The following is a 17895-nucleotide window of genomic DNA, read 5'->3' as shown; positions in this document are numbered from 1 at the left end:
ATGTATAGTTCTTCTGTGTAATCTTGTCACCTCTTCTTAATCTCTTCTGCCTCTATTAGGTCCCTGCTATTCTGGTCCTTTATCATGCCCATCTTTGCATGAAACGTTCCCTTCATATCTCCAATTTTTTTGAAGAGATCTCTGGTCCTCCCTATTCTATTGTTTTCTTCTATTTCTTTGCACTGTTCATTTAAGAAGGCATTCTTAGCTCTTCTAGCTATTCTCTGGAATTCTGCATTCAGTTGGGTGTATCGTTCTCTTTCTCCCTTGCCTTTCGCTTCCCTTCTTTCCTCAGCTATTTGTAAAGCTTCCTCAGACAGCCTTTTTGCTTTCTTGCATTTCTTCTTCTTTGGGATGGTTTTAATTGCTACCTCTTTTACAACCTTGTGAACCTCCGTCCATAGTTCTTCAGGCACTCTGTCTATCAGATCTAATTCCTTAAATCTATTTGTCACCTCTACTGTATATTCATCAGGAATGTAATTTAGGTCATACCTGAGTGGCCTAGTGCTTTTCCCTACTTTCTTCAATTTAAGCCTAAATTTTGCAACCAGAAGCTCATGATCTGGGCCACAGTCAGCTCCTGGTCTAGTTTTTACTGACTGTATGGAGCTTCTCCATCTTTGGCTACACAGCACATAGACAATCTGATTTCTGTGATGACCGTCTGGTGATGTCCATGTGTAGAGTCGTCTCTTGGGTTGTTGGAAAAGAGTGTTTGCTCTGACCATCATATTCTCTTGACAAAATTCTTCCAGCCTGTGCCCTGCTTCATTTTGTACTCAAGGCCAAACTTGCCTGTTATTCCGGTTATCTTTTGGCTTCCTACTTTAGCATTCCAATCCCCCATGATGATACGGACATCATTTTTGGTGTTATTTCTAGAAGGTGTTGTAGGCCTTCATAGAACTGGTCAATTTCAGCCTCTTCAACACCAATGGTTGGGGTGTAGACTTGGATTATTGTGATGTTGAATGGTTTGCCTTGGATTCAAATTGAGATCATTCTGTCATTTTGAAGATTGTATCCCAGTACTGCTTTTCCTACTCTTTTATTGACTATGAAGGCTACTCCATTTCTTCTGAGGGATTCTTGCCCGCAGTAGTATACCTGATGGTCATCTGAATTAAATTCACCCATTCCTGTCCGTTTTAGTTCACTGATTCCTAAGATGTCAATGTTCAGTCTTGTCTTCTCATGTTTGACCTTGTCCAGGTTACCTTGATTCATATATCTGACATTCCAGGTTTCTATGCAGTATAGTTTTTTACAGCATCGAACTCTCCTTTCACCACCAGATACATCTGCAACTGAGTGTCCTTTTGGCTTTGACCCATTTGCTTCATTCTTCTGGTGCTACTAGTACTAGCCCTCTGTTCTTCCCAGTAGCACATTGGACACCTTTTGACCTGAGGGGCTCATCCTCCGGCGTCATATCTTTTTGCCTTTTGGTACTGTCCATGGGGTTTTCATGGCAAGGATACTGGAGTGGGTTGCCATTTCCTTCTCCAGTGGATCAGCTTTTGTCAGAGCTCTCTGCTATGACTTTTCTGTCTTGGATGCCCCTGCACGGCATAGCTCATAGTTTCATTGAGCTACACAAGCCCCTTCGACATGACAAGGCATTGATCCTTGAAGGGGAATTGGGAAATATGTCCTGTTAAATTCACCACAGCTTACTTCTGAGTAGCCCTCAGACTGCAGACACAGAAGTGATGTAGAGCATGAGGATGAATTACTTCTAATGTAACAAGTCCATTACCACAAACAAAACATTCACAATCATATTTATCATATTTTGACAATTTATCAATATGCTTATTAGATATACAACTAGCAATAATTTTGCAAAATGTCTTAATGCGCAAACACTGATATTTCAACACATATGCTCCTGCCTGTGATGATATTCAATATGCCACCACGAATTGATGCTTCAGCACATGCTCTCTTATATCTTAATCTTAAAACACATTCACATGGGAAGTTATCACACACATTGAACTGGCTTTCAAAGTAATATGTTTGTAAAGATGCCATGGTGCAAAGAGTTAAATACTAATGCGAATGGCAACATTTATTTTTTGGGGGGCTGTGTACTTATCAAGAACATAGGAAAAGCCACACTGGATCAGAACAACGATCCATCTAATCTAGCAGTCTGTACACATGGTACTAAATCCCTGCCCACAGGATCCCTCAAGCAGAATGTGTACAAGACCTCCTGCTCAAGCTTCTCAGTAGGCACGGCACCTCTGGTACAGGAGGCACTCCACAGTCAGCAAGACTGGTAGCCATTGAAAGCATCCTTCCTCATAAATCTGTCCAACCCCTTTTTAAACCCATCCAGATTGGCAGCCATTATCATTTTCCATGGCAGTGAATTCCATAGTTTAACTATACTGCAGGAAGAACAACTTCCTTTTATCTATCCTAAACCTTCCACCAATCAGCTTCATGAGATGACCTAGGTTTGAGTGTTATGGGAGAGCAAGCTAAATGTCTCCCCTCTACATTCTTCACACCATGCATAAACAGCTCTCTCTTGTCTCCCCTTAGTCACCTTTTTTCTAAGCTAAACAGTCCCAGTTGTTGTACCTGCTCCTCATAGGGGAGCCACTCCAGTCCTCTGATCATTTTTGTTGCCCTTCTCTGTACTTTTCTCAACTCAATAATGCCCTTTTTTAGATAAGGCAACCAGAATTGAACACAATATTCCAAGTGCGGTTGCACCAAAGATATGTAAGTAAGAACTAAGACATCTTCTGCTTCTATGGCAGTTCTATTGTCTATTTTATTCCTAATTGTGCCTGACACAGAGTTTGAATTCTTCACAGTGGCTGTGCATTGGGCAGGCATTTTCATCAAGCTGTCCATTACCCCAGATCCCTTTCTTGCTCAGTCACTGCTAGTTCAGATGCCATCAATGTATCCTTGAAGCTGGGATTTTTTGCCCCAACATGCATTAGTCTACACTTGCTTATATTAAATTGCATTTGCCATTTTGATGTGCACTCTCCCAGCTTGGAGCTCCTCACAATCCTCTTTCGGTTTTAACATTCCTAAAAAATTTAGTATCATCAGTAAACTTGGCCACTTCAATATCTACTCCAAGATTATTCATGAATAGGTTGAAAAGTATTCCTCCTAACACAGAACCAATAAAGTGCCATTTATTCCCAGCCTCTCTCTTCTGTACTTTAACCAGTTAGTGATCTGTAAGAGGACCCCCTTCTTTATTTCATGACTGTTTAGTTTGCTTAGGAGTCTTTGATAAGGGACTTTATCAAAAGCCTTTTGGAAGTCCAACTACACAAAGTCTACTGGATTGTCCCATCCAGTGCTTTTTTTGGTAAGAAAAATGGTGCCAGAACTCATGAAATTATTTACCTTTCACACGTAGTCAATCACTGTGCATACACCCACACACATCAGTTGTGTAACGAAACATAATGGTCGCTGCCCTCAGTAAGCACTCAGCACGCGACCACATGACCAGTCACAAGCTGAGCATCGCCACAAGCTGAGCATCGCCATCATAACCAGCACAGATGAAGTACGCATGCATTGGATTTGACACACAAGCAGCTTGCATGCATCATTTTAATGATTTTGCTGCCAACCTGCTACGCTCAACAGGGCGATTCGAATCCACATGAACTGCAAGGTTGGCAGGAGCTGGGATGGAGCAACAGGAACTCACCCTGTTGTGCAGATTCAAACCAGTGACCTTTCGATCGACCACCCCAGCAGCACAGCAGTTTAAACCACTGTGCCCCTTGCATCCCAACTGCTTCCTTAGCCACTTACTTTCTTTTGATATATTGAAAGTAATCTTTATTGTAGGCCTTGATATTGTTAGCAATATGTTCCTGAAACTGTTTCTTTGATATTCTGATGCTCTGCTTGCATCTCCCTTGTGCAAGCTTGTGGTCTCATCTGTTCTTTTCATTTGGACAAGACTTGCATTTTTTGAAGGAAGCTTACTTCTCTCTAATAGCTTGAGTCCATGTGTTACCCACGCAGATGATTTCCTGGACTCTGTCCTACCTTTCTTCACTTGTGGTATTCATATTATCTGTGCCTCTATTACAGTGTTTTTGTGTAATTTCTAAGTGCTTTGAAATGGTTTAGACTTCTTGATCCTGTTCTTCTGCTTCTTCTTTACCAGCTCCTTCATTCTTGAGATGTGTCCCCTTTTGAAGTCAAATGCTACTGTGTTTGACCTTCTTCCACCTAACTGTATATTAAACCTGAAACCAGCTGTTACCTAATCACTCAACAGCATTTACATCCTGTACTGTCCTGGGCAACTCTACCTAGAGATTACCTCCCCTATGGTTGGTTCCATGACCAGCTGTCCAAGGGCACAGTCATTTATGGCATTGAGAAATTTAATCTCTCTGTCAAAAATGAAACATACATTTATCAAGTCAATGTATGGATAGCTGAAGTTCTCATTATTATAGTATTGCCTTGGTTGGAGGCCTCCTTGATTTCATTTCTCATCTCAGGATCACCCTGTGAGCATTCTGGTCTGGGGGAAGATAGCATATTCCTATGACTAAGTTAATTTTGGAGCCAGGAATTTTCACTCATAGTGCTTCTGTGGAGGAGTCTTCACACTTTAGATAGATTATCAAGTCTGCTGGACTCTGTGCCCTCGTTAACATAAGAGGGGAAACACCTCCTACAGTATGCCCCTCCCTGTCTTTCCTTTACAGTTTATATCCAGAGATGACTGTGTCCCATTTAATAAATAATAATAAATAAATAAATAGGTTATTTCTATTCCACCAGGTTTCAGTAATGCCTACCATATCTATGGTCTCCTTTATCACCAGGTACTTCAGCTTTCCCATTTTGACCCTAAGGCTTCCAGTATTTGCATAGGAATACCTAACCACAGTGTCCCCTCTGGCTGGGTGTAACCATTGTTCTGGCACATTGTCCTCTCCAAGTGGTTACCTCATTACTTCCTCCCTCCCCTCCTACACTTGGGCAATCTGAAACTTCCTTCCTTTCATTCACTAGAGATGCTTTGACCGAAACCAGATGCTTCCCAACTCCAGTTTTTCAGTTTAAACATTTAAGGTTCAGTTTAAAAGCTGCTCTACCACCTTTTTTATGTTACATGCCAGCAATCTGGTTTCATTCTGCTTTAAGTGGAGCCTGTCCATCCTATACAGGCCTAACTTGTCCCAAAATGTTCCTCCATACCCAACAAATGTGAAGCCCTCCTCTGTGAGGAAGCCCACCGTCTCATTCAAACATTGAAACTCCTCAGCTCTGCCTGCTTAGCTGGCCCTAGGTGTGAAACCGGTAGTATTTCAGAGAAAGCTACCTAGGAGATTATGGATTTCAACCTTCTACCTAGGAATGTAATTTGGCTTCTCAGACCTTATAACTACATTTTCCCACATCACTGGTACCAACATGGACCACAACCACTGATGCCACACCAGCATGTAATACCTGCAACCTTCACACCAGTCAGGTGTGAAGTCAGGTGTTACACCTCGTCCACAAACCCATCGTAAACCCAGCTTTCCAGCTTTTATTGCAGTCTTCCATTCCGACAGGGTTTGTTTTCACATAAAAATAATCTGTGCCCTCAAACCTTTGATCACTCTATTTTTGTATAAATATTTAGAAGAAAATAAGAATTTTACTTCTCCTTAAAGACAGGCTATTCATGCCAATCTGGTTTTACACCTCATTAGAAATCTGCCTAGATATGAAACAATAAATAAATATTCTATCTCATCTTTATTCATTTGATACTATACAGGAAGGAAATAAAAGATTCCTAATTAAACAGTTTTCATTAGTCCTTAACCTTATGATATATTTCAATCCTGGTTCAAGTTAGGTAACAACAATACAGAAGAGTGTGTAGTGGAATATGTAGAGTACGTCTTTGCCACATTTTGAGTACGTGCCAACATCAAGGAAATGGTTTATGGAGGAACTGAGACTCAGTCCAAAAACTTTTCAGAACAGAAGTGCAGCACCACGGTCTTAAGTACTTGACTTCCAAAGAATAACTATCTTACTCCTTTACTGAATCAAGCCTTTCCCTTGAACGAGGAGAGAAAGAAATTTCACCCATCGCTTCTTTTCTTACACCCATCTAGCGTACCCTCACGCGAAGTAACTAATACCCTTCTCTTTCCTATCGTCGACACACTATCCGTTATACATCACTCATCCTGCCGCCGCCGCCCCCTCCTCGTCACGCGCCGCGCCGGGCCAGGCAGGACTGGTGACATTACAGAAATATCTATCAAGCCCCATGGGGAGAACGGACGAGAGAGTTTACTCACTTCCTTCCTTGTAACCATGAGCTGGTAGAAATCCTTACTAGGCGCTGGGGCCTGTCCTCGCGCCTCGAACAAAGTACCTGCGAGGAGAGACGCCATTTTAGGACGCCAGGAGCTAGTTGCTGTGGCAACCAGGAAGAGGCGGGCGTACGGAGAGGTCACTGGAAGCCCGGCCCCCCCTCTTAAAGGAGACGACTATCTTTCCGTGCCTGGAGTCGAAGGAGCTTTGCCACCGCAACGATGGGAAGAGCTCCCTGGAATCGCCACGGTTGAGGAGGGGAGGGACGCAAAACCGCCAACGGGGGCGCCACTTGTGGTTTCGCTGACCCCGAGGGGGGACAACGCTTGCGCGCACCCCGAGGGTGACGACCCCAGCGGAGGGATACCTTTTTTTCAGCCAAGGAACGTCTGAGACAAGCGGAGGGGGACGGAAAGGATAGAACGGCTGCCGATCCTTGAGGGAGGGGAGGGGAGGGGGCTGCCGGCTCCGCGGCAGGGAGCGAGAAGGCGGGCAGGAGGAGAACACCCGCTGCTGGCGAGGGGGGGGGAGAGCGGGGGCCCGCGGGCCCCTTTGGGGGTAAAGTAGTCCCCGGCCTCCCCCTACGCCGCTGGAGGGGGTACGGTAGCGGAGGTAGACGGCGCACTGGTCGGTGGTGCGGCTTCAGCTGATAATTGAAGGGAAGAGGCACCGGCAGGGCAGAAAAAGAGCCAGAGCCATCAGGGAGGCGCGGAGCGCTTTCGCGGAGGCCGCGTCGGGACAAACTAGGTACTGTGAGAATATGGGGGGCGGTGGGGGTGGCTTGTTTTTCTATGTGAAGGTTTCTGTGGGAGTAAGAAGCCTCTCTTGTGTTGTTTTTCTTTTCCTTCCTCGCTGGGGTCAAAAATAGGGGATTTGGGGTAAGGTGGGGAGGAAGGGGCTGTTCTGTAGAACATGACAGAAGAGATTTGTGGTGAGGAAGTCCTGGGCCGGGAGGTGGGGAAGGTGACTGTTGGCTTGAGGCCTTTCATAGGCTTAAGGAAGTACTGCCTCTAAAAGAAGGCTCTTTTTATTGGGGTGGGGAGTGGTAAATACAAGGGTTTTCCTCATAAGAAAGACTGGTGGAAGAGAAGCTAGGGTGGAAGAAATGGAGCTGACAAAATGGCCAGACGGCTGCTTGAAGCTTATCGTGATTCAGCCCTTCCATCCTTTTCTCCTCCCTCTCTTGCAAACCCTAGCTGTTTAATGGGGTGAATCTGAACCTCGTATTTATATGCTGAAGTTCACAGTAGTATAGAATGCATAGACTATTACTACCCTCCCCTTTGCGGTTTGGGCCTACCGTCTACCCCCCCCCCCCCCCGGTTAAGATTTGCTTTCTGATTTGTGTGGCTTCTAAATACAAAAGGATAGTGTCAGTGTTGACACTGCACCCGATTTGTGTTCGGCCCCACTTAGAATCTCCCTAACCTTTTCACTAGCCACTATTTCCTCTGGGCTTTATTTTATGGGGTTTCTTTACCCTTTGAAGGTTCAATTGAACCCTCTTGAATACACTTGGGGGAGAAAAGAAAACTGTTCTCTGTAGCCAAACAACGACAACAATAAAAAAATGCTAAATGATCAGTAGCCTCCATATTGGCCGGGCTTTTGGTGCCCGAGGCACGGCGAAATCGTACTCTACTAAGCAGAAAACAGGTACTACTTAATCTAGTCCCTTTCGGTACTGAATCGCAAAACCGGAGCTGAATGTTTTTCACCCCTGTAATTTTAGAGCTGGGTTATGCTGCTTGTGCCTTCGAGAAGAAAGTAGCCTAGCTTGAGGCTTGTTTGCATAACGCGTCGTATTTAGATATTTGCATTCTTCTCTTTTTCCCATCCGTACCTTTCCCGCATGATAGCTTTTGAATATCTGCCGACTAGTACGGGGCTAACATTCAAACTGATCTCGGGGCTTTTCCAGCCTCGCAGGCCGAGCTGCCTGCTGTACAACTTTTATTGTTCCTTCCTCCTAATGGCCAGTGTTATTCGGTGGGGGCATTCTTCGCAGTAGGGGTTTAAAGGCATCAGGAATTTGAAAAAGTTTAGATTAGGAACAAGGAAACATTAGGGCGGAGAGACTGGAAAGTTTTATCAAGGGCTTTAGGGGAAAACATCGATGTATGGAACAAAGGTCCTGTCTGTATTATAGAGGCCTACATTCGAGGCCTGACTATGTCGCATTTACAGAGGAAAGAATTAAGAGCTTGGCATTTGTCTAATATATTCAATGCCTGGCATGCATTTTAGAATTGTTTCTAGGATTCTTTCAGTTAAATTTCAGGATCGGTTTTAATAATACAGCCATGTTCTAATAAATTTACTTTGGTTTTTCTTAATGTAAGCAGTTGTTTTCTTCCTATGTTTAGGCCTGTTCATCAAGAGGAGTATAGATCTGAGGCCACATCCCTTCCTTTTTTGACAAAATAAATTTCCTAACTATGACTTCATGTAGATATTGGCTCTTGTGACAATGTCTAGCTCTCACTTTTTTTAGTTTTGAGGATTAAAGGCAAATGGAACTAAATTTGCAGTAAAGGGGAGAAATTTTAAACAGCAAACTATTTTCAAAAAGTTGTCCTCAAAACAAGGCTTGGTAAAGCTTGTTTTCCCTACTGTTATATGTATCATATAAACAGATGTTAACAAAATGTTGTCTTGAGAACTAGAGGACAGCAGTTGTTGGTTTATTATTTGACACAATTGCATTTTCAACATTTGCTCTTATTGTATGATACTCTTTTTAATGAGTATCATACTTCTGAGGGAAGGCAACCAATAATTTCAGGAATTTGAAATTATTTAAATTTAGAGCTTTTAGATATTGTATCTTAAACACACTATATATTCAAGCCATCAGTTTACTTCAGAACCTTTAGTTAATATAACTGCATGCCATCCTTTAAAGGCATAGCTAAATTATCACTGTACTCAGCATTGATAAATTAAAGCTGCAATTCTGTGCCTTTGGGAGTATGTTCCATTTGAAACCAGAGGGACTTCCTTCTGGTTATAATTAGGCTGTTATTCTGTGCTATTTCTTAAGCATAATTTTAAAAATCTTAATCAGTTGCTTTCTTCATTTTTTGCACCTGCTTATAACATAAATCTATTTTTCCTTTCAGTTGCTTGATTCCTTTCCCTGTTGTAGTTTCTGAGGGATAAGGAATAGCAAGTACTTGGTCCCTTGCACCGTCATGTTATACAAGGATACTATGAGCCAACAGGTGTTAATCCACTTTCTGTATTTTGAATGTTTTATGCTGCTTATCCTTAAGGTTTCCTTTGCCTCCATTGTCCGCACATATACCAGGTAAAGACTGCACGAAGTAAGAATGATTGCTAACTAGAAGACTGCTATGTATTGGTTGGTTCTTCCAAGTGAAGAAGCCCTCTCCTCTAGCTACAGAAGAAATATAGAAGCCGGGTTAGGTACTGGGGATGAGCCACTTGATGAGCATGATTGATAGATATGGAACAACTTGAAAAGTATGGAAACAAAGTGATTGCCTATTTACAGTAGTTTACTGTAAACTCCTGAATTTAATAAATAGAGTTAATTTTCCAGGCTTTAGCATTGCTGGTCTGGGAGTAACTTGAGTTCCTTGATACCTTGCTGTGTAAATCTAATGTTGGCAACCAGGAATTGGAAGCATTATTCAGCTTAGAATGAATACTTTTCTGCCATGTGCTTTGGGAGGTATTTCTGCCATCCAGATTTTGACATGGGGCAGTGAAGAGGTTGTAAAAAGTTTAAATGAGTTTCTTGCACCTGTAATTTCTCTTTTGTGCTTGAAGTAAAAGGACACTCTAAAGTGGGTAGCTTTCCCCAAGACTCAGGTAAAGGAAACTACTTTGTGTTGAAGTATGCATAGCAAAATTCAGGATGCTTGCCATCAAGCAGCTGTTTAGTATACTTGTACAACTGTAGTATAGCTGGAGTCCTAAAACTATTTAGTGTAGGGCAGGCAACACTTAGACTTTTGCAGTAAGTGTCTCAGAACCACAGACTTGAACTAGTTTCATAAGGATTTCCTCTTCCTAAGGAGCCCCAGTACTATAATTCTTTGTGCTAGGATATTAGTCAAAACATTCTTGGTGCTCTTGCCAGACTACAGTCACAAGGACTCATCAAATAAACCTGAGTTATAATAGAACAGCTATAAAATCAGAGTAGTATACAAAAGACTTGAGCCACCTGTTCTTAAACTGGTAGCCTTCAGATGCTTTGACTACAACTCTTATCAGTTCCTATTTTGGCAAATGGTCTGAACCAACTGAAGGCCATTGCTTTGGTGAAGGCTGCCTTAAGCCACCAGTCATGCTGAGCAAGACTCCCTTGGTGTGTTACACACTTAATGTTATTAGAATTAGAATTTGAATGAACAGTTAACTACTGTGTTGTGGTGTTAATGAAAAAATAGATGCATGATATAAGTGGGTGCAGGGAATTTGAACCCAGTCTGGAATCCACCCAGAGTAGAGCGTTCAGTATATTTTGTGTCTGTGGAATTCTTCACTTGTTGATGTTAAGTAGACACTGGAGTTGATTTGGCATCTACTGAAGGCATTTTTACTTAGCAAATGTTTCTGGATTGATCAGCCATCAATTTTATAGTAGTATATATTATAATTTCATTTTAAATTTTAATTTTGCATTTTGATAATTCTTTTTGTTGATCACTGATTAGAAATCTATTAAAATGGAGTATAAGCATCTTGTAAATTATTCATTCACATTTGATTAACTGATTAAAGTATTAAACCTCAAATTTCATGTCTTTAGAACAGACAGCTATAGTGGTGATAACTTGGCAAAAACCTGGCCCTAATCTTGGAAGGGATAACAAGCTGGTGCCTATGTGCTAGTGCAATATTGCATAGTCCCTAGTTAGTCATAACAACTTCTAATCAAGATGTGGTAAGAATGTTGCTAGATTTTTACATGGTGTGCATATTATACAAATGTTAAGGTTACTTTGTCCCAGTTAGTGATGTGGGTTTTCCAGAAAATTTTGAATTGCATTTTTTTCTGGAAAATTAATAAAAAAACAGTTCTATGCAGACAAGCTAATCTGCACTGGAATTTTTATATGTATTAATTCTGGGGCAGGGCAACATGCAGTCTGGCCCCCATGTTTATACTGATTAATTTGGTGGTGGCAAAGAAATTGTGGGAGAAGTCAACCATTTTAGTGCTGTTGAACTCTTAAAAGCTAAAGTGTAGCTTGCTTTAAATGTGACTCCTTTAGCTTTTGAATCTCAATCATTGATTTTCCCTGCCCACCTGGTGTCCCATGAAGCATGGCCTGATGAAAATGGCTGACAGATTCTCCTGAAGTTGCTCACCCTGTTCTAAAAAGTGATGCCAATACTTGCAGAAATTTAAGGACAATGTTAGTATGTTAATGTTTCCTTTGAACCATTTGAATTTAAGAAAAAGAAAAGGTCCTGAATGGGCATGAAATAGCAAAGAATTGCTGCTGACAGTTTGCTTCTTTCATTCCTCTATCCCTTACAATTAATAATCTCATGCTAATTGAGTATATGTGGTTGTTACCAGTGATACCCTTAATACTAGTTGATGCTTACTAAGGGTTTAGCCATTTGGCTGATAGTTTCTCCATAGTTTTCAAATTTTTAAAACATGTGAGAACAAAGGAGAACCAACAGGTTCAACGCTGATAATGCAAAAAAATCTAATGGACAATTATTTTTATGTGTTTTGATTTGTTCCTTGCATCCCCTCCTTCCAATTTTAAACTCTCAGCAGTCCAGTGAGATAGGCGAAGCTGTGTATGGTGAGTCCAGTGTCATAATACATTTATATCTGAGTGTGAATTTGAACCTGAATCTCTTATCTGGTCAGATACTCTACTCCTAGTTAGTGGCCTTTCCTGCTGATGACTGAGTGTATTCCTATTTGTGGTTTCAGGAGGTTTTACAGAAAATATTTCTAATGAAGTAGACTGTAGTCTATGAATCTTCTATCTGTAGTAAACTATTAGATTTTTCTGGTACTGTGAGTCTTCACAGTTGATACAGCAGACTAAAACAGAAGCGACAGATTAAAACAGTTACCCCTCTTGTAATCCTGGAATAGCAACAAGAAAGGTTTTTTCTGGGGGAGTGTTTTGAAAAGTTTTTGGGACTTGGTCATCTCCAGCCAAACCTGAGAGGCTGCTTTAGTGTTTTCCTACTTTTAAATGCTTTAAATCATCTGGTTGGCTCCAGCAAAACTTGTTGAATATGGCTTAGTCAGCCTAGAAATTATTTACTTACCTATTTAGGTTTGAAATTGTCTCTGATAGATATTTACTGGGGCTATCAGCTTGTTAACATTTGTGCACAGCTCTAATCAGGATTGGTCTTTGACTATAATACTTGTTTTAATTTAATCAAATATAGTTTCCCAGTAAATAAGAAATGACAAATACTCGGTTTAACAGGTATTTTATCTTAAACTTTCTGGTGTGTGACTTTCCCTGAACTCTAAGAGTCCACAGATACAAAACAGCAAATGTTTTGGAATGGGAGGTTGTACCCTTCTGCCTAATATGGTGTAGAGGATCCACAACTTCTAGTCAAATATATAACCGGTGACCATTGATATTGCCCATCTTTCATTATTGGCACACTAGGTCAGAGGTGGGCAGATGTCAGACTTGTAGGAACAACTTTGGTTTTGGCTTGAACACTGAGTCCAGCACCAAGAGACTGATGTAAAAGGCATATACTCTAGAATGCTTTCAGATGGATGGCTCTAATTCTGTCAGTCAAAAGGTATTGCAGTAGTTATTCCATCTCCAATGGATTATTTGTTGGAAGAAAGACAAGGTGGTGGGAAAATAAGGGGAGGATTACAACTGGAATATGGCATTGTCTAGTTTACTTGTAAAATTCTTTGCATGAGGCAAGGCAAATGCACAATGAATGCTTCTTCTGGAAATACCCTTATGCTTAAAGAATTAGTACAGGAATTTGAGTACCAGAATTGAATGGAACTGATAGTGCTTCCATACAAACTCATTCCTTTGTACTCAAAACTTACTTGATTTCAGCAGTATAATTTAATTGGTGGGTGTTACTTTGTTGTGCCTAAGTAACAGTATTAGAAATCCTAGCGAATCTATGGCAAATCACCCAGAGATATACCAGTAGGTCTAGATTAACTTCTCACTCCTGCACTATATGGGTTAAAAGTTGGACTAGGTGCAGGGAGGTGGGAAGCTTGAGGTTCTGATTGGTAGATATAGTTAAAAAGTAAATGCTGTGGTCAAAGATCAGAGTGTCTGCTTCTTTCCTACTTTGAGAGGTGGTCAGTTGTGCCCCCACCTCTTGCTGATTGGAATAATATTAGTGATAATGCTACCTTCATTATTGTGAGTAAAAACCTGAAAGATGTTTAAGCCATGACTATGGCCATGTTTGCATGTACTGGGCTTAAGAACTAATCATAGGTTAACTTTGGATTGTTTAATCTACAAACCAAAGTGTGTGGGTTCATGTGTCTCACAACAACATACAATTGGGCAATTGGAGATGGCTTATATGAAGTGGAAACTGCTTGCACGTGGCAAGAAACTTGGCAAATTATAAGGTTAACAAACCCACGATTTGCTGCTGTTACATGCAAACCAGGTCATTATCTGACACTATTAATTACACTGGAGCTGCCTGAGCAACCGGTATGACTCCAGGTAAAATTAAGGGAGTGTTATACAGAGACCTTGCTTCTCAATATAATTATGTTATTTAACTTGTTCAATTAAGTGCTGGACCAAGACTTGGGATAAACTAAGGGTTCCATAGGTGTAATGCCAACTTTCACCAGATATTTGGTGGGTGTTCTGACCTTGGATTATGTTGACATCCCCTAGGCTTATTATTCTGGGCTATTTTTACAGGTGTGGTAAGGCTAGGTTTTCACAGCTTGGCCTCAGTTACAATTGTTTCTCTTCTCAAATGGTATGTTGCTTAGCACATATTGAACAGTATGCTATATTGCTCTGTAATTGAATGAAATAAGTAGAGATCACCATTGTTATGGCTAAATATTCTTCCTTCTAGTTCCCAGATCCTTAACTTCCTAGGGCCATCATAGAAGTGGTTCAGCTAAGATGGCTTGCCCCAGAGATATAGGGAACCAATTAGATTTTAGAATTTTTTCTCCAGATTTCCATGACAGCAATACTTTGCTGATTGATTAAGCTGGAGCTGACCTTCGTCACTGATAGTCATTTGCATTGTCTTCTATCATTTAATTATTTTAAGTTGCATAATGTTCACTTTCTGATTAACTTTAAAACAGGTGGTGTTTAGCATTTGATATCTCAAGTACATTTATGAAATCCAAACTTTTTTCATCCCAAAGAATTGATGTGTATTTTTTATCTGCAATGTGTGGAAAAGTAGATTCATGCTAGCTAATTGCAGCTGAATTTAGAGTAATGATAAGACTGTTCTAGTGACTTGAGGGAAAGGGGATTTCAGTGAAAGGGAGTAAAGTGGTGAGGGGAAATCATAATATGAGGGTCTGCTGCCATAGAAAGCAGATTACCTTCAATTGGTAGAGGAACATACTTTTCTGCAAAAAGTCACTATTAACTAGGGACACTTGACCAGCAGTTTATAAATTATGGCTGGGCTTAAAAGCCAAATATTTCTAAAAGTCAGCAGTAAAATAGTAAAAGTGCCTCTGAGCAAAAGCAAAGTCCTCTTTTTCCACCCAGCAAGTGGCAGCCTGCTCATTCCGCAGAATGAAGAAGGATTAATAATGTGGATAGCATTGTTTCACATAAGTTTGGGTCTCCTACAGGTCTCTTTTTGAAAATGAAAAATTGTCCCCACTTCCCCAGAGAGCATCAACAAAGCAAGCATCTGTTACCCAAACCTGGCTTAAAACAGTCATCTAGCAGCCATTCCATCAGGCTGTAGGAGAGGGAGAAGTAGGGATGCTTGATCAGCTTAGCTGAAAGACAAATCAGTCTTTTTTGCTCCTCCTCTCTTTGAATTTGTTTACATTCCAGCAGGTTGGATAATGAAACCAATCTTGTTGCACTGCAGTAGATTGTTATAATAACTACATAATGCTGAAAAATGCAGCCTGTTATTTTTCCCTCTGTCTTTCCTGATGGTTGCTAGGTGGGCTTTTTAACCTTTCTTATGAGGGTGCTTCAGAAGGCAAGGAAGATAGCTGTAAGAGGCTCAGAATAATTCATGTACTGGCTTCTCCAATCCCCCCCCCCCCCGCCACTCCCCTCTGCAGCCATTGGAACTCTTCTTCCTCTGAAGTCACTTTTCTAATCTTGGAGGGTAGCCAGTGTGGTTCTTTCTTCAGTACCTGTGAGGGGTTGGGGATATTAAATCATGTTAGAGCCAAGGTCAGAATGCAGTTTCTAACCTCGGAGGGGTTTTGTCAGTCACTCTGTGCTTCCTGGAATACTTGCTCAGGACCATAGGATTGCTCTCTAAGAGAAGGTAAATTTGAGCTTATTGTCAGACAGGCATGGCATGGGAAGACTAGTACCTATGAATTCCTCTCTGAAAAATGATGCCAGTGACTATGATTGTAGTAATACATGAGATGTAAAGAGGAGCACTGAATAGATGCTTTCCTAGCATGAAGCCTTCACAATGCGAATATGTGGACTATGATACAAAGGCAGGCACTGCGCTGCTGTAAAATTCTGGGTAACTGTGCCATACTGTGTATATTCTACTTCTTCCTGTGTTCAGAGATGCCAATAGGAAGGTCACGTGACATGACTAGGAAAGAAGAAGGCAGCAGCTCTCTAAAGAGAAGTTGTGGGGCAGTGGGGGCATGCTCTCAGAAATGAATCTGAATTGCGCTCCAGCCATATTGGCCAGCAAAGACTCACTCTTGCTATTAATATCGGATGATACCATGATGTAATAAAATAGGCTACTACTTGGAACATTAGATTTTATTCCCTCTCATGTATTTTTATAAGTAAATTGTCCATTATTACACTCTAAAGCAGGGGTGGGCAATTAATTTTCCTGTGGGGCCACATGAGAAACTTTGACAGTTGTTAAGGGCCGGACCAATACACTTACAGCTCTGCTCAATATATATCTCTATAAAAACAGTAAATGAAACATTACAATGATACAATGAAATGTGGAGCACAGAATATTTAATGAATATTCACAAAAACATGAGCATTACATGAAAAGCAATAAATTCATTTCAATTTAGCAGATCCTTCAAAATAAAAGCAGTGCAGTTGTATTGTGTGCAACTATATTACGACGATATATATTTGCATTGACTTTTAATTTGCCAGTGACCTCATGCGGGCCAGTCAGGGTCAGCCATCAGGCCGGATGTGGCCCGCGGGCCGTACAATGCCCAGGTCTGCTCTAAAGGGTTAGTGGAAGGAAGGGGTGGTGAGGTCAGAGAAGCTATATTGTGGAGTATTCAGTCTTGCTGTTGAAACTGATGGATAGCATTTAAAAGACATAGGCACTGCATACATTTATATGAAAGCATATGAGAAGATGATGCACCATTATGTTCTAGGTAAGACATTTGAACACCCACTTTTGCTCCTGTTTTAAGATTATGGCATTGCAGTAAAATGTACCTGAGCCTGGACTCCTCCTCTCCACCTAGGGTTAGAAGACTAATCTATTTATGGTTTGTCTAGCTATATTAGATTGACAAATTTCTTTTCTGACTTAAAAATTATTACAAATATTGAACACTTAAATCAGCCAGGACATTTTTCTACCAGCCAGTTGAAGGCTCACCTTGGAGCAGCAAACCTTTAGATGCAGTCTGTAATATGCATGGAGGTTGGGGCTCCCTCCTCTGGCAACTGAACATATAGGAAGGACAGAGTACTTTGTTTCTTTTCTGCAGCTCCTTGTTGTGTATAGCTACTAGGTGATTACTTAAATGTAAGACTTAATTAATCACCTAATAACTATGGACAACTACTATACACCTTAATTTCTCTTAAATGTAAAAGCTAAATTGTAGCTTGTCTTAGAGAACGGAAGGAAAGTATGGATCCACAGCCGGCAATAATAGAGGAACAGGTTATGTACTGATATTCAATTCTGAGGCCCCCGGAAGATGGGTGCTCAGCTATTCTAGCTGCCACTAGAATACAGAAGAAAGGAGGGAAAGCCAGAGGCTAACCTGTCATTCTAATGGAATTTGGTTGGTCCTTATTTCAGTCTTCTGTGGAAGGAAAGCACCAGCAATCTTGAAGGAACAGCTGGAGAGAAACTTTCTGCTGACCATCACTGATAATGACTTCCTTGCCTATGAGTGTTCTGCAAACATTTGGTGCTGAGCATACTACAAAACTGCACTGAATCTTTCTTCACTTTGTGTTGTCTTATTTTCTGAATTAGCATGTATATCCCTATATGCTATCACAAATGGGTGCTGGCCACAATAACATATAATTTATATGCATATATCTAGTTATGCTTTCTAAGCCCAGACAGCACTACTTTGTGATAGTATATAGAAATACAGATACAGTTAAAAGAAATAGAGTGAAGGCTGGGAAGTTAAGG

General features: G+C 41.0%; 2 protein-coding genes across 5 annotated transcripts in view; one reads left to right on the top strand and one right to left on the bottom strand.

Annotated features, from left to right (window-relative positions):
• The window catches only part of FBXO36 (F-box protein 36), a 39774-nt gene extending 33163 nt beyond the window's left edge, over window positions 1-6611 (bottom strand). Inside the window, exon 1 of the mRNA XM_044432923.1 lies at window positions 6327-6611. Within this exon, the coding sequence (XP_044288858.1) occupies window positions 6327-6422 (96 nt within the window). The 5' untranslated portion in view covers window positions 6423-6611. The remainder of the gene's footprint in view (window positions 1-6326) is intronic.
• Window positions 6612-6863: 252 nt separating this feature from the next.
• TRIP12 (thyroid hormone receptor interactor 12) overlaps window positions 6864-17895 on the top strand; it is a 102412-nt gene continuing 91380 nt past the window's right edge. For all 4 annotated transcript variants that reach the window (XM_044432922.1, XM_044432920.1, XM_044432919.1 and 1 more), the window contains exon 1: window positions 6864-7089. The gene's annotated coding sequence lies outside the window, so the exon portion shown is untranslated. The remainder of the gene's footprint in view (window positions 7090-17895) is intronic.

Source organism: Varanus komodoensis, unplaced genomic scaffold (genome assembly GCF_004798865.1).
Source record: "Varanus komodoensis strain SLA01 unplaced genomic scaffold, ASM479886v1 scaffold25, whole genome shotgun sequence".
NCBI classification, from domain to species: Eukaryota; Metazoa; Chordata; class Lepidosauria; order Squamata; family Varanidae; genus Varanus; species Varanus komodoensis.
This window is presented reverse-complemented; position numbering and strand designations above follow the sequence as displayed.